The following is an 18,443-nucleotide window of genomic DNA, read 5'->3' on the forward strand; positions in this document are numbered from 1 at the left end:
TTTAGGTCTAAAGAAGAGACAATCAATGAAAAAAGAGAAGAAAATGAAAGCTAGCAAGGAAATAACCAAGAAAAGTTATGTGCAGAGCAAGTTAGATAAGTTAACAGTTTTCTTGGACAACAAAATGAACTTGTTATTTTGTCTTTGTCTTCAGTCTGCAATTCCTCTATTTGAGTAAGCCAATTTGATATTGCAAAGAGAAGAAACTTGCATACACATTATGCATAGAACTCTGAGTACACAAGTTAAAATTATACTTGTCAGATACATCAAGCCAGAATATCTTTTAGGCAACATCACTGAACTTGACTACAAGAATGAATCCTTACACAAATCTGATGAGGCAGTTTCTATTGGAAATGCTGCCAAGGAATACATTGTTAAATATGAAAAGGACCTGGACCTGATCAGCTTCTACACCAGTGTCAAGAAATACTATATTGCAGCAATAAATTACATGATGAAACATTTCCCTCTAAATGATGTACTTCTGATTCATGCTGAGGTTGCTGTTCCAAAACTGAAAGTGAGCAAAGATTTCTCTTCTCTACACTTCTTCACAAACAGGTATCCTGTCTTTGTCAATACACATGAGCACAACACTATTGACAAGTTGGAAGGACAATATTTGAACTATGAAATTGATACTTTCTCAGAAACTGTCCTTCAGTTGAATGTTGACAAGTTTTGGGTTCAGCTGTCTACAGTTAAGGATGGAAATGGCAACCAGAAGTATGGCATTCTGTGTTGGATTATGCTTGGAATTCTTACAATCTTCCATTCTAATGCTGACAGTGAAAGGATATTTAGTTTAGTGACTAAAACCAAAGCAAGTTCAGACCAGACTTAGCACCTCAGTTTTGAGCAGTATTATAACACACAAGATGTGTATACAGTCAAATGGACAATGTTGTTATTACTCCCAACCATCCAGAGACATTCTCATGAAAGCAAAGGCTGCAACAGCTGCAAAACTATTACAATAAGTGTCATAAACATGATATAAACTAGTCCTTACACAAAGGCTTTTTTTCTTACTGTTTGTGCATGTTCAATGTTGTTTTACCAATGTTGTTACTCTGAACAAAATAAAAGACATAATTTCAAAAGAATTATTTTTAATTTATATATTAAATACACAAAACACAGTCATAAATGAGCAATCTATTGCAGTAATTAATAATAATAGTTATGATAATAATATAATAATAAACAGCTTAGAGACTTTGGTCAGGCCTAGTAACTGCAAATGATAAAGGGCTCTGTCTACAATCATTATGCTCAGTCATTTGAAATAGTTGGCATCTCTGATTAATGTCACAAATGAGATACCTCAGGGCTCAGTCTTAGGACCTTTTAACTCTTTTTGATTAATGTTATGATAAAGTTGAAGAAATAGCAAATAAATTACTTAAATTTGCAGATGATATTAAGTTAGGTCTTGGATATTGCTAGTTGTGAAGAGGATACTGATGATTTACAAAAGGATTTAGATCAATTAGGTGAGTGCCTTCAGACGTTGTAGAGCCAGTAAATTTAAGTGAGTTAAAGGAAAGCTTGATAAGTATATGAATGATAAGAGCTGGGCCTATCTCCCATGATATTTCAAGATATTTTATTATGTTAAGGAGTGGTGGAAAAATATAAAAGATGCCTAGAGAAAATATGTCACACATATCACACTATGAGAATTTTAGGATTCTTTTAAATATTACTTTGTGGAATAAGTAATGTAAAAATTATATACTTGTAAGATATGGATTGTTGGCTAAGATAATATGCTATACTGATTAGTATAATATAAACAAAAAAATCGTTTAATAAAATTATTAATGTAAGACACTAGAACTTTCTCTCCTGCATAGTAAAGAATATCCAGGTTGAAAGACTTAAAATATGTCAGGTAACCTAAAGTACAAGTGTTCTTGAAGTCATTTAGCCTCAGTTGTTTGTGGATTTTTGAGAAAGTAAAAAATACCATTGATACTGATTTGTTTTCTTTATTCTTTATTCAACTTTCTTATTTGATTAATTCTTTCCCTATAGAGCAGTGGATTACAGTGACCTTGTAACCACAAAGTAATCATGAAAGTACTATGACTTTTAATGTAGTGTGTGGGTATTCATGTAATTTGGCAAACATTTAGTAAACCACAAAATGTTTTAATTAATTATATTTTCAGAAGGTTTCTCTGTGAGTATGTGGGGTCCAAGTGCAAAGTTATTTTCATGATAAGTTTAAAGAAAATTGTTATTAATCTGAAAATTCTCAAATATTCTTTGTGCATCTTCTAAGTAAGTATTGAAGTTTTTTAAATACAACTTTGTATTTTATCTGTTATTTGTCTTCCCTAACTCTATATCTTGTTACCATCAGATATGAAATAAATCTAAATTAATTTTTTTTATTTTAAGATGTATTTGCATTGCAACATACAGTTACACAATATTTACCTACACTGCCTAAGTTAATAGATTTTTTAATTTTTCAATCTATAATTCTTGCAGACTACTTTATTTCTTATATTTCCTTAAAGCAGTGGTTCTTAACCTTTTTCAGTGTTTGCACCCCTTTCAAATCAGTAATCATTTCTCGCACCCCCTGGAAACTTAGGAAACTTCTTCTTAGGAGAAATATAAAGCATACTCTTATTAAAAATATAGATTTGCTTTAATTATTCATGGGCATCCTCGCACCCCTTGGGAATCATCTTTGCACCCCCTAGGGGTGCGGGCACCCCTGGTTAAGAACCCCTGCCTTAAAGCTATATGCTTTCTTGCTACATATTGAAAGTTTACTTTATGGATATGTACAAGTGAGAAATTCCATTGGCAATTACGGTGTCATAGAAGGATAGCAAAAAATATAGAAATTAACAGTTTGGTCTAAGTATACATACAGTGAAACCTGTCTAAGGCAAAATCCCACGAGACTGAGTAAAAATTCCAGCTTAAGGAAGTTTTCCAGCTTAGACATAGTGAACATGCATTTCCTTAATTATATATGTAATTTTTGAGTGGAATGTTATACTTGCTTGACTCAAGGGAAGTAAGACGTTTGTGAATGAAGTTATTATACTGTTTATGCTATATTTATTAGAATGAGAACAAAAGTAAACATTCAAAATATACATAAGTATAAACAATCTTAATCAAATTTATTTAAAGAAAGTGTCCAATTTCAACTGTTTCGTTTTTTTAATGGGCTTTTTCATGCAGTTAAAAGAAAATGCCAATTCATGAAGTTAATTTTCCCCCTTCATTTTTGCATACAATTTGATAGTGTTAATATAACTTAACACTTGTGATGAAGTAGGAATTTTTAGTTCCTCGCTACCTTTTAAAATTAGGGAAGATAGGAATTTATTTTATCATGAGAATTATTTAAAGAGTAGAATTTTGAACTTAAAAGACAAATATATTTCTACAAATCATGAATCTAATTTAACTGCAAAAATAATGATGGCAGAAAAAAACAACAATATATTTAACCAATACTTACTGTAACAAAATGTTTGAGAATTTATTAATATTTTAACAGATTGTTAATTAAAGAAGGATTTATTATTAATTTAGAAATTATTAATTAAATAAGAAATTATAATTTAATCAAAAACGTTTTTTCCACCTTACTTATGTTCCAATACTACTTATTGATAGATGAGGTAGGTGAAAGATAGTTTTCTGTCCGTGTTACACAGGTTCTGCCATATAGAGGGCCTTTTTATAAAAGAAACCTTAAGATATGCTGCAAAAGTTTGATATTTCCAGCTTATACAAGCTTCCACCCAATGTAGTTTTTGGCTTAGACAGATTTTACTGTATACATAATTGTGTTATAGGAAAATTGTCTTTTTTATCAAACTCTCTATTCTTCTGAAAATCGTGATAGAGTTTAAAATTCCTAAGGCATACTGTAATCCCCTACTACCTTATATTTTTGAATAAACATTAAAATATCTAACTCAGATATGCTATTTCATACTTTCTCTCGGGTGGTAATATGTACTGCCTTTATTCATCAAATAACATTTGACAAGCCTGCATCTGTATACTATACAGCTATTAGAAAGTAGAATACTTTCTCTTTAATAGAGAAAGAACTTCCCTAGTTTTGAAGAAGATGTGGAAATTGTCCAGAGAACCTAGAGATAATAAAGTTAAAAATGCTATGAATTTGTTTTCTCAGTTGCATACTGTAAATTACTGTACATTATTTTAACACAGTGAGATGTTGTTTAAGCTATGGATATGCCTTTCATTTGTATCACATATAAATTCAAGTGGATAACTATTTAATTATAAAACCTCTTTTGTGGGATATAATTGCTCTAAAATTAACATTTGTTTACGCTATATAGTAATATGTTTAACAAACTAAATTTATATTGCTGATCTCGGAGTATAAGTAAGTTTGTGATATCAAAAATATTCCAGTTTTCCATTATTTCTGGTTTCTACCATATCTAAAGAATGATTAATTTGGGTGGATTCTTTTTGTATCATAAATTTTGTATATATCTGTGGCATTAGTTTCTGTTCTTAGCAAATTCCTATATATAATCTATAATCAAATACTGTAAGTAGGTTGTCCACATAATGTCTGTGATATTTATGTTTAAATTCAGAAAAGTATGATTATAAGTAATGTTTTTCATAAAAACAAAGTAACTAATATGGGAACTAAAGGGGAACCCCTAACTTTAACATCAACCTGATTATGTAAATTATGTTAAATAAGAAATTAGATTGTACTGTAGTTATTATTAGCTAATACAGGAGGTAAAGGAGAAACAATAGCTTTATTGTCAATCTGATAAGATTGTTTTTTTAATCAGCCTTAATGTCCTATGAAACTTGTAATTGTTTATTCCAAAATGGTACTACCTCTTTTCACCAATAGCTATCTCTACCTTCATTTGTCCTCTAAACATTAATAAACTTTTTAAATTGCACCAGACATTTATACCCCTCTATTTTTTGTGATTGCAGCAACATATGTTGGTCATGTGACCACACTTAACCAACCACATTGCACCTTGTTTAGTAGTACAGATAACTTCCTCTACCCTTGCAGCACAATCCTCACTTTCTCAGTTGGTAATTCTAGTGTATAGATGTGTGTTTTATGTTCTTCATGTGACTGCACAATTTTTTATTGTGCTTGATCACCAATTAATATCAGTTTCAAGTTCATGTTTCTGCTCGTTTGTTTTTTGGGACGTTTCTATTTCCCAAATCATATCTTGTGCATACAAATCCTGGTTTGTTGTGGCAGTTGATAATTTTCAAGCTTTAAACAGATGGCAGTTATAACTTTAGGCTTCAGTCTTAGGTTTCATGATATCTGCTAAGAAAGTACAGACTTTAGTTTGCAGAGAGCTCATCTCTTACATTCAGTCAGTGATCTTTCCCATTTCTAGATAGGTATTGTTCCTTTTACCAAGTGATTTGTGGTTTTTCAATGTGTATTTCTTATTCCCTGTAGTTCACTTAGTTTATGTGAGCTTGATGGTATGGATCTAATTTCTGCACTCGATAATTTGTCTTTCATGTCTTCTCTGATCAGTGTTGTGTAAGTTTGAATTTTGTAATTCATTTACCATCAAGGCTACTTTAGTTTACAACTTGTATTTACAGTTTATTCATGCTTTAATTTAGTTTAATATTTTACATTTTTTTACTGCTAATGTTATTTAGTTATAAGTTCATATTTTTCTATTAGTTTTGAATCAACCTTTGTTTTTATTAACTGGGTGCCATTTTTATTTTCAACTTCTTTATGGTAAATTTTCTTTTCTGTCCTTTATCTTATGGTATAGTTTATTTGAGTCAACTTTCACATTCTGTGTTTAAGGGTCATTTATCTTATCAGTCCTGTTAGTGGTTTTGTACTTTAGATGTTACTTATTGTTTTAATTTTTTTAGGTCGATTTCCTTACTTTTCCAGGTGTGTTACTTTTAAGCTTTTTGTAGAATAAATATTTCCAAATTTTTGATAGATCATTAATTCTGTGTATTTTCCTCAGTTTCTTTAGTTTATGTCTTTTTTAGATACAGTTCCCAATATATTCATTCTTTTTTTTGTGGATTCTCTATGAGTGTTTCTGACTTCCATTTTGTCCTCCACTGCTCACTTCCCAAATTTCCTCATTGGGATAATACATAGTCTGGTTGTCTTGCTTAGTCTGTTCATGTCCTTCTACACAACAGAATTATCTAATGTGTTGAATACCCTTCCGCCAGGAGCTTATTCCTGTCATTCTTTTAAAGTCCTAATGTGGGAATTTAAACCTTCTTTCTTATATTCTCTAGCTGTATAATTATCTGCAGTTGTCTCACTTCACCATAGGGTCTTACCTCCCACTTTGAGGGGTGTTTATGCTCCAGTGTCATGGTTTTTATTTTGTTCTGATCTAGTTGAGTTTTGCCTTCCTATTCTGGGTGCTTAGTGACTGTCTTTCTTCAACTCATCTTCATTTGTTGGGTCTTAAGGCTCAGATTTCATGAATAACAGGCTTTTGCTTACCTCTTCCTGTCAGTCAATCACACCTGCTTCCTTCTTCAAGAAGCTTCTCAGTTGGGTTTCTTTTCTGGTCCAAGAAATCCTTTACTAGCACATCAAAGTATCTTAATGATTTGAGGGCTCTCTTCACTTCCTTTTTTGGTCAAGTCCAACCTTCTACATTCTGGCTCCAAGACATTAAGCATGCAGTCATGCTTATCATCCCTTCTCCTCTCTACGTCCATTAGATTCTTTTAGGATTTGGTCTTCCTTGGAAATTCTTATTCCCTTGGATCAGTCACACATGCAATCCTTTCATTGGATGCTTCTTAACTGGGGGAACTTCTGTCATGATTCCTTGGATCATTTCATTTTTCCTCAGTTCCCTTGACTTTTGCTTTGGTAATCAATCCAGAAGACTACTCTCCATATCCACAATGGTACCTCAACAATTCATTGGGCTCTATATCTTTTCCTCCCTTTCCTGTGAGGAGAATGGTTTTGGTTCTTTCTGCAATTCCACTATTATCACTTTTGCCACCAAGAAAGGGGAAGCCACATACTGAACCCTGTCTGAACAAACTCTATATTTTGTGTTTTGGCCCAGTGACTTTGATATGACTATTATGGCAAGTCATTTTCCCCAAGTTCTAATTCTTGTGACGTCTTTTATTTCTTCCCCACCAGGTTCTCCATAGAATGGTTTCTTCATAATCAAGCTTTTGTGTGGTTGTGCTGCCTGTTAGCATGTATTTTCCATTCACTTGTATGCCACACTTTCTTCCTTTTATTTTTTAGTTCCTCACCATTTATCTGTGGATATAGATGCTTTTGGTGAAGATTGAAGGTATCTTCATCAATATGCATACTACTTTGTCTTTGTACCAGAGGTTTATATCTTGTTTCAGTCTTTGATTGTTTTTCCAGGGCTTCCATTCCTCCTGTTCATTACCTGTCCCAGTTCTTTATCTCATTGGTTATTCAGGGTTTGTCTGTTTGTACTGTTGGTCTTTATAGAACTGTTTTGTCAAACCCCCTCCTTTCATTCTTTTCTAGAAATTTCCTCTCCTCTGTATTGTTCTATTTCTTTCATCTGGTTTATCTGACATGTTTCCTTTAGTCTACCAGATTGAGATCTCTATATTGTTCCTCTTATCCTGTTCAGTTCTTCCTTGAATTCTTTGTAAATTACTCCTTGTAAGATATTTCTTTTAATCCCTTAATTTTTTCCCTTCTGGCATGCAATCTTCATTTTTTATATTTTTATGACATCCTTTATCGTTTATTGTATATTTTTATTTATCTGGATCTGGCATTCCTTCTCTGAACTTCAGCTGACAGGATATGCCCTTTTTTCCTCTTCCTTTTTCCATTTGTGGATCATCTCTTTTATTCAATTCATTACATGCTCTGTTGTTTGGCTTGCACTATCCTCTCCCCCCTCCACCTTTTATTATGGGATTCTAGCTCTGGGGAAGTGGAGATAGTACTATTTTAAAAGTTAATATTTTCTAACACTGAAAATACATTTCTGTTAGGTACTTACCTAAGATCACTCATTTCCCACCTTTCCTACATACCAATTTTCTGTTTTTTTCAGGTTTGTACACGCCAGTTTTCAAAAATAAGTATTGTGCCCCTGAGAGTGCTAGTATAAAGGGTGCAATGAGATTGGTGGAGGATGGTTACATGATCAGCATTTCTAAATTCTTGATCAAATCAGCTGGTTCAAAGCTTTTTTTTATTGCAAATCTATTAAAGCTACAAGTCTTAAGAAGGCTTATGTGAAATTTGACAGTTTATAATTGAATGTTCCATTACTAAATGCTATGAGAAACTTACTTTGTGAGTATTTAATTATTTATATAAGATACCATGGTTTTAATTGAATGTTTTCATTGTACACTGTAGGTGTCACAGAGCAAATAACTGTGAATTTTTGGTTTTGAAACTACTGGACTGGGCTGCTATAAGTGTCTTGTCTCTGTTTTTTGTAGGATCCTTTTTTATTCTTATCAAATTGATTTTATTGTAAAGAATTTCATTGATCATCAGAATATAATCATTGTAATGACAATAGCAGTATCATTACCTTCATTATGGGTTTTGAAATGATAAAATGCATTTCAGTCTGCATTTGTTTCAAAGCCTTCTATTCTTTTTTAATTAAATTTATAAGGCTTTTTGATCTTGTTTTATGAATCTAGACTTTTTAATAAAATATCACTAATTAAAATTATTATATAGTCAAAGTCTACATTTATCATAGCTCAAATCAGTAAAGGCTGGAGATTATGAAAAACCCAAACTTAAATCTTCTGGCTACTTTTTAAAATTCATTTAACTGATACTTTGATAACTACTTTGCCAAGATTGTCTAGAAAAGGCAACTTATTTTGTTTTTTTAAACAAGAATTTCTTTTCTGTATGAATCAATTTACATTTATTAATAATTTTAATAATTTTGTTTTTCAGTTATTGCTTTCAAATGGATAAATTTCAACCAATTCACTATTTTTCAGAGATGAATTGATTTTATTTAAGGCTTCATGTAGTTTCTTATAATTTGGTCATTTATGTTTAATTTTATTTTTTAGGAACTCAGTACTACCAGTTATTATTTTTTTACAGCATTTCAGACACTTAAATTTTGAGAATTGCTGGAATAAATCTAAATTATTGACATAAAATTGGAAGCAGTGTAACTTATTTATATGAAATATTAATGTTTAGTTACCATATCTATTGTTTTTTTATAATGATAAGGATTGAGCTTATTACAATAAATATTTAGCCTTTATTTCAAAGTGTATTATCTTAATAACTGGTGATTAAGTTTTAACATCAGAATCTAAATAAAACAAATGTAGATGGATGCAGCATTTAGTGAGGATTATCTATACGAATCTTTGTATAAGTGGAGAGTATGCATCAAAATTATTATTCTGATATCACAAAGAGAACCTTGCAACACCTCTATTATTTACCTCTTATATACTCAACATAAGGCATGTCAGTTTAAATATCATTGACTTATTTAACAGAAACTATATATAGTAATAACATTTTTGATTTACTTGTTTTATGTAAGTTGTGTTCAATGCCTAAGATCTGTTTTATTCCAGTTGTAAGTAATAAACACTGAAACTGTAATAGTCTGTATGAAGATGGTAAAGTTTATGACATAACTGCTGAACAGTGATGGTGAAGACACAGGAAAGTAAATTCTAAATACATATTTAAAATAAGAGGTTGAGATTACACCAAAAAATACTTTTTTGGAAATAGATAGAATTTACTATACATACACAGCTATAAAATAAAAATGCAGAAATATAAAGTCATAAAATTGGCTTTTCAAATTTCAGATCAAAATCAAATAAAGGAATGAATAATATTCCATTTAGTCTTTATGCAGATTGAAGCTTGAATATATATTTAGACACTCAAAGAGTACTGTTAAAAGTAAAGGCAAATTTGTTGCTCTTGATTACTGTAGAGGAACATCAGGTGTCAGTTGACAGTCATTAGTGTAGCTACATTGATTATTGTAAAGAAACATCAGGCATCAGTTGAAAATCAGTAGTGTAGTTACATTCATTAGCATAGCTACATTAGTTAGTGTAAAGAAACATCAGAGTTAAAGTCATTAGTGAATAATGTTGGTCAATTTAATGTTAAAACAGATACAGGTCATTAATGTGAGTATATTGATTAGTGTAATGTTAATAGGAAATGATTTACTAACAAAATGTTTATTCAGTTATGGTTGTGTTAGCAATATATGTTACAATTATATACTTTCCATGTATTTTTTTTTTACAGTTAGAGTTTTCTTATATGGATTGTGTACTGATCATAAACTTCTCATTAGGCACTTGAAAAAACTTAACCTTACAGGAGTAAGTGGTGCAAAGAACCTAGAACTGATATGCCTGTTACTGGAAGATATTTTACCTCAACTTTGTATTGAAGGTGTAAACTATATGGATACTTCTATTCTGGGAGAAAACAGTCCAAAGAAATGATTTGTTGTGTTTTTAAATATGATAGTTTTTGAAGTTGTGTATCAGGTTGCTTTAAATATTGACTCATAAGAATGTGTTATTTAAATTAAGTCAGAGTGAAAAACATTGAACTTCTGGGATTTAAAAATCAGGACATGTTACTTGTTTTTACACTATTAGTTTATGTTAAAAGGAGATAATAAATTTAACAGCAAAGGAAGTCATTGGGTATGCAACAGTCCAAACATAAATGAACAAGATATTTTTGAATGGATCTTTAAATCACATATATATATATATTTTTTTCTAAATCAAATCTGTATCAGAAATTTTAGAACTACTCATGAAGGAATTTGCTGTGTACATAAAACTGATTAATCTATGTATGTCTTACACTACATAAAGTTAAAAATTGAAACCAAAACGTGTGAGGTATCTTAAATTAAAAAATGTTATGGATAAACACGTAATTGCCTTCAAAACCATTTTCTAAAAATCATTGTTCAAGTGTTGAGAGATATTAATATTTTTTTGTGTAAAGATCTGTCTACGTGAGTCATGGACAGGTGTGAATGTTTTCTTTAGACCACTACAATATATAATAGACTACTACTCCTTTACAGATACTCTTAAAGACAATAACACCTCTTCCAAATGAGTTGTTAAGAAGATCAGAATTAATAAACAACTAAAAATTAGTGCTGAACAGTATTGAAACTTGAATGTTGTACTTGTTTGTATTTAAGCCCAAAGCTACAACTTGGGCTATATACACTGTAGCTACCATGGGTAACACTGGTGGGAAAGGGGCAGGAGGTTGATTGAATTGTGTGCAACCTTTTACTATTTTCAAATAAGATCATATTTAAGATATGGACTTATTTGAAAACAATACTTGAAGAAAAAATTCACAGATTTGCTTAGATTTATCATATTCTTTGGCACTTTTAAGTTATACCTGTATAAATAATTATTCCTCATTCTTCTATCAGTTTGTTTATCATATATGCCCTTTTTTAACAGTATTGTTGGTCATAAGCACGTAAGGTAATCTCTAAATAATAAAATCAGGATGATTTGACTTGATATTTCTCACACTAGGGTTTGCTCAAGGTACAGTTTTATCTTTGAAGGAAAATTTTCAACTTTATAATATCTTCCTTGACTTGTTTTTGCACGTGTTGTTTAAATACTACACTTAACATATAGTTTTTCCTTACAGTTACACCCATCCTTTACTGCAGGAAACCCATACTCAAGATTACTTTATCTTTCCTCGTTCACCTGATACTCGGATTTGTGCACTTGTTTTTTTGAACAACTACATATCCTTACTAACATGCCTACTCCTCATTGCCTATTTGACTGTTTTCTTCTGGATTATATATCTATTCTTCATTTCTATTCCCCAGTTCCCAGGCTTTGGAATCTCGTCTAACTCATTGGGGTGGATTCTTTCTATTTCCCCTTTCATTGTCTAGTTTTCACTTCTTCATTACCTTCTTCATTTCTGTGTTACCTCTCATCAATTCAGTTTGTGTCTGAGGCAGTTCATCATGCTCTACAGAGGTTTTATGAAGAAGTATATTGTGTTATTTTCATCATGTTGGCCCATACCACCACCACTACTACTGCTACTCTATCTCTCTTACTTGGTTGTTTTTCTGCTGTTAGGGCTAGCTGGGACAGGATGCTCTCCTACCCATTGCATGACTCCTTTACACTTGCATATGGGAAGCAACTGTACAAAGAAGTTTTAGCACCCTCCTATTGATGGAGGGCTATCATCGTATGGTAACATCATCAAGCTCTTGTGCAATTCATGTTAAACACAAGTTTTTTTTTTGGGTGAGAGTTAGCATAAGGCTAGTAATACACAAATTGCCTTGAGAAAACTGACTTTAGTTTACGTGTTTCAGTAATCATTGCCCATTTTCTTACTTCCAACTTATGAGTGATTCCACAACCTATAAGTTATACTTCATCCATTGAAGTATAACCTAGAGTTAAGTTTGAAAACAAAAATCAAGTTTTAAGCAACTTAACGTATGTTCTGTTACCTGTTGGAAGGTTTCACTTCATGTTAAGTGTATTATTTCAACAACACATGCATTATATCTAATGTTACTTGTTGGAAGGTTTCTTTTTTATGTGAAATGTGTTATTTCAACAGCACATGCAGTATATCCACTGTTGCTTGTTGGAAGGTTTCACTGTACGTTAAGTGTATTATTTAAACAACACATATATATCTGCTGCTACTTGTTGGAAGGTTTTACTGTATGTTAAGTATATTATTGAAATAATACGTGTAGTATATCTGCTGAATTCCAATCAACTAATTTGTTTGTTTTTCTCTTTTAAGAATTGGGTTCATTCTTGAATAATCAAACTTACAATATTTAAGAAGTACTTGTAGTTTCATGATTTAAATAAATGATATAGTGGACAATCCAACTTTCTAATGTGTGGGGTTGGCACTGCCTTATATGGGTAAAAGCTATGCCAACCAACGAAATAATGCATAAACAGTATTTTAAGGAACGTTTTCAAAGAATCAAATCACAAAACCATCAACATAATTTCACAGAAAAGAAAATTAAAAAAAACAGTCACACACAAAAAGATGTTAATTCTATAAATGAGCTAAAACAAGACATCAAAATTCTATAAGCAGATAATGGCAATGCTCTAGTAATAATGAATACATTCAAAAAATGAACATTTTATCAGATACAAACAGATTTAAACTAATAAACACAAATCCAACAAAACATGAGAAAACTAATTGAACAAAATACTACTACAAATGAAAAAAACCAACACAATGTCAGAGAAACTTTATTCTTACCCATGAAGAACTGACTCACGCACCCCACAACTATACGGCACCCCAACCCTTACAAAACCTGATTGTCCACTACAACCCATAATGTTGACCTATGAATCATTTAACTACAACCTCAGTAAATACATAGTGTGGGCACTTTCTAAATAGATAACGTTAGCTGGCTTCTTTTTCAAAGACTCTTTTAACTCTAAATCTTTTCTTGATCAACTAAATCATAAAGTCTTAATCACCAGTTTTGATGTAATCTCCTTCACAAAAGTCCCAACCACAAACCTGTAAGATAGCTTTAGAACTTTATATCCAACACCCCAATCCATTGATACACATCCCTATCAACTTTTATAGAATTCACTACCACCAAAACTGACCAAAGCCAACATTTTAATGACACAGATTGGATCTCAAGTGATTAATTCAGTCTTACAACCACCACTATACTGGTACAGGTTTGTTGACAATACAATTGCTGGATTCATATCTACAGAACACACACTTAGTTTCTTCAATCACATTAACTCTCTACACTCCAACATTAAGTTCACCTGTGAACAGGAAAAAACTAACCAAATAGCATTTCTAAACCTCAAGATCACAATAACGGATATATAATTAAAAACGGAAATCCACAGAAAAATCACCCATACTGAACTGTACATTCCCTGGAACTCAGCACATGCAACAACAAAAAAAAATCAACATATTAAGAAACCAAATAAACACAACCACAAAATTATGCTCACCAGATAAAATTAATGATGAAATCAACATCAACAAATTTCTCAAAAAAACATTAATAAAACTATACACACACACCTAGATCAACAACAGACAAACAATAATAAATCCCAAGATACAACAAGCAACAAAACTTTACACTGCTTCATACTATATATTCATGACATCAGCGAAAAAAATAACCAACATTTGGATAAAACACAACTTTCTAGTAAACACTAAATTTATTCTAAAACCAGGTACAAAAACTAAAGTCCATACTAAGTAGAAACTACACTGACAAACACAACACCAACAATATTTATAAAATACAATGCAACAACTGCCATGACTTCTATATTGGTGAAACAAACTGAAAAATGGAAACCAGATTCAAAGAATACAAAAATCTTCACGCGTGTTTGAAAATTGCAAATCAAATATACACAACATAATAACAGATATCACCGAAATACTAAGTAGGGAAATAAGTACAGTAAAACCGTTCTAAGGCGGAAGCCTTCGCAAACCGAAAATGTCAAAATTTTGCAGTATTATCTTGAGATTTCTCATATAAAAGGCCCTCTATGTGGCAGAACCTGCGTATTGCAGACGGAAGACTATCTTTCACCTACCTCTTCTATCAACAAAGTAGGATTGGAATCTAAGTAAAGCGGAAAAAATGTTTTTGATTAAATATTAATTTCTTATTTAATTAATAATTTCTTTAAATATTAATAAATTCTCAGGCATTTTGTTAGATATTCTGTTTGTTTGTTTTCTCCTGTCGTTATTATTCCGGAGTTCGCTATTCGAAAGAACGATTGTCTGTACTTTTGATCGCATTTGCTGATGGAAAACTATAGAAACCGTGAGTAATAGGTAAAAGTGAAAATCCGCGTTGTTTCAAAAAAATTATGGAAGAATCAACTTCATGTGGAATGGAAAGCGAATAATAAAGCGTGGATGACAAGTGCTATATTCGAGAAATTTTTGAACAAATTAAACAGAAGAATGCAACAAGAAAATAGGAATATTCTTCTTTTCCTAGATAATGCGACTTGTCACCCAAAAGTTCAACTTTCAAATGTGTCTTTAGTCTTTCTACCTCCATGTACAACATCAGTTCTACAGCCACTAGATAATAGAATTTTACAGTGTATAAAATTTAAATACAGAAAACTGATGCTTCAGCATATTATTGCAAACATGGATGGCTGTAAGAGAGCACTGAAATGGCCATGAAAATTTACAAGTTATATGCTATTGCATTTTCCAGTCATTCAATCAAATGCGTAATAAAGTGCTTTCGAAACTGTGGAGTTATTCTTGATAATGGTGGAGATTGTGGAGAAGTTATTTGTTATGGCGATTCTAGTGAAATCCAAACTCTGATTTAGAATATTGTTGCAGATGATTCTGTGGGCGCGGAAAGTTTTGTGAACGTAGACATGAATGTTTTAACAGAAACTGATGAAAATGATTTAAGATTATAATTGAATCGCAAGATGGTAACAGTGTGAGAGATTCAGAAGATGCACAAAATGGAAAAGATAGTGAGGAAATAGAAATTCCTACTTCATTGCAAGTGTTAAGTTATATTGACGGTATCAAGTTGTATGCAAAAATGAAGGGGAGAGTTGGCGTTCTCTTTTCACCGCATGAGAAAGCCCATTAAAAGAAACGAAACAGTTGAAATTGGACACTTTCTTCAAATAAATTTGATTAAGGTTTTCTGTACTTATGTATATTTTGAATGTCTATTTTTGCTCTTATTCTAATAAATATATCATAAACATCATAATAACTTTATTCACAAACGTCTTAATTTCTTTGAGTCAAGCAAGTATAACGTTCTGCTCAAACATTATATAAAGAAAATGTATGTTCGCTGTCTAAGCCGAAAATTTTACTTGGTTCAATGCGATTCCGTTTTGATAGGTTTTACTGTATAAACAAACGCAAAATCAAAGAAGTTCTGATTATACAACAATTAAACCCAACGTGAAGAAACACCTTTATGCCTGTATTAATTGATAACCTAACATGTAATTACAACACCCTCTACATCTCCTACCCGTTTACACTTTCGTTACTAAGACATGTGCTCGGTAACGGTCAGTTGTGAACTCTCTTTATTAACATGAAAATGACCTAAGAAAATCAAAACGTTAGTTTCTGCTTTATTAGTAAAAGTTTTAATTCCCATACCAGTGGTCCTGAGATTTAATAGAATGCATAATTGTTGTGTAATATAGCTAGCCGTTCCTAATTTAGCAGTGTAAGACTAGAGGGAAGGCAGCTAGTCATTACCACCCACCGCCAACTCTTGGACTACTCTTTTACCAACGAATTAACGATCACATTATAACGTCCCCAAGGAGCATGTTTGGTGCGACCAGGATTCGAACTCACGACCCTCAGATTACGAGTCGAACGCCTTAACCCACCTGGCCATGCCGGGCCCATATCTAATTAAGTGCGAATGTGTGTAATGTATTAGTATATTAAATTTGACTTTGTAAAGTGTCAAGTTTACCTGTTAGCAGTAAATGTGTTGTTCTTTTAATATTAACAGACAAATGAAAAATACCATGGACCGGCATTTTTCAAAATAGTTTAAGGAATCTATTCATTCAAATGGACAGTTGCCTACCCCTATTTCACAAGAGCATTCAACATTGCAACACGTTCCGGTTTCCCGCCCATTTAAAAATATGATCATAATAGAAAGAGCGCATAACAGATGCGAATGAATTTTCTGAAATTTTTGGTAAATGAGGATTACAGCTCGCACTACTTCTGCAGAATCAGTTTAAGTTTCGTTTAGATGTAATATGGCTTTGCAAAGGGTTTTTGTTTGTAGTAAAGCACAAAGCTACACAAAGGGCTATCTGTACTCTGCCTATCATGGATATCGAAACCAGGTTTCTAGCATTGTAAGTCTGCAGATGGCCCGGCATTGCCAAGCGTGTTAAGGCGTGCGACTCGTAATCTGAGGGTCGCGGGTTCGCATTCCCATCGCGCCAAACATGCTCGCCCTTTCAGCCGTGGGGGCGTTATAATGTTACGGCCAATCCCACTATTCGTTGGTAAAAGAGTAGCCCAAGAGTTGATGGTGGGTGGTGATGACTAGTTTCCTTCCCTCTAGTCTTACACTGCTAAATTAGGGACGGCTAACACAGATAGCCCTCGAGTAGCTTTGTGCGAAATTCAAAAACAAACAAACATGTCTGCAGATACACTGTTGTGTCACTGGGGGGTTTACAAAGGGAAAATGACGCGAAAATTCATACAATCACCTGTTTTAAATTTTTGTATTGATTATTTTCTCAAATTTTTGAAAATCCAAAAACAGTAAAACGTGTATTATATACTGAGGGTACTTCACATCGAGAAGGATAAGGTTCGAATCCTTGGCACCATATTTCTCCATCCACTATTGACATTCAAAGACATGATGTAGCTTTCGCATGCTGGATAGGTTTTTCACTTTCGTGTTACGGGCGGTTCTTGTCCCTCAGTGGTATTCTATTTAAGAGATCATCTGAAATAGTGTATATGTCTCACTAATGTTTCATGCGTTTTCTGTAATAAATCTAGGCCTATCGCAAATGATTACGGTTGCGTGTATTTTCAGGGTTTTTGTGTTTTTTTAAAATAATAAACCTGTTGTTGATGTAGGAATGCATATATTTTCTAATTTATGTTTTTTGTTTTGTTTTTTAGCATAGTGAACATAGAGTTATAGCTCCACAGGTCCCTGCCTTATTATTGTCTTGGGACAGAGTACAAATAGCTCATTGTGTAGCTTTACATTAAAGAAACAGCAATTATAAATGACAGTTTAAGTTAATTTTAAATTTTTATGCAATATACTTAAGGTGTAGTAATTTTCTACTCCTTTGAAAATAAATCATGACTGTATTCCTCAGTGATATCAGTCCACACTGTGAATTAACATTTTAGATATGATCGAACTCGACGATTTGGAAGAAAAAAGAAAACTAATATTAAACCATACAATTGATTCTATAATGTTTTTCTACTCTAAGGAGGACTGGAATTCTAACTTCAAGATGCAAGTTTATTTAACTTACTTACACTCAAATGGTAGTACCTTATTTTTCTTATTCTGCATGCAGTACAGGGTGATATAGATGTGGGACTTTGTGGGCTTGAGCACCTACATCTCGCTCTTCCATTTCTAATTTCTATTTCTATTATTTTGATTTATTTTATTTCTTTATGTGAGACTGACGAATTGAGGTTAAAGCTTATAGACGGTGTATCACCATCGCAGTGTGGGTCCTATTCCACAGTCACCTTCAAAACCTAGGGTAAATCTATATTACACATTATAGCT

General features: G+C 32.2%; 1 protein-coding gene across 5 annotated transcripts in view; it reads left to right on the plus strand.

Moving 5' to 3' along the window:
• The window catches only part of LOC143236813 (distal membrane arm assembly component 2), a 40,460-nt gene extending 27,496 nt beyond the window's left edge, over positions 1–12,964 (plus strand). For 3 of the 5 annotated variants that reach the window (XM_076475409.1, XM_076475408.1, XM_076475407.1), the window contains exon 5: positions 10,380–12,964. In XM_076475409.1, the coding sequence (XP_076331524.1) occupies positions 10,380–10,533 (154 nt within the window). In that variant the 3' untranslated portion in view covers positions 10,534–12,964. Of the gene's footprint in view, positions 1–8,105; positions 8,351–10,379 lie in introns of those variants that run through there. The other 2 variants (XM_076475411.1, XM_076475410.1) reach the window with 2 other exon arrangements.
• The last annotated feature ends 5,479 nt before the right edge of the window (positions 12,965–18,443 follow it).

This window comes from Tachypleus tridentatus, chromosome 13 (assembly GCF_004210375.1).
Source record: "Tachypleus tridentatus isolate NWPU-2018 chromosome 13, ASM421037v1, whole genome shotgun sequence".
NCBI lineage: Eukaryota > Metazoa > Arthropoda > Merostomata > Xiphosura > Limulidae > Tachypleus > Tachypleus tridentatus.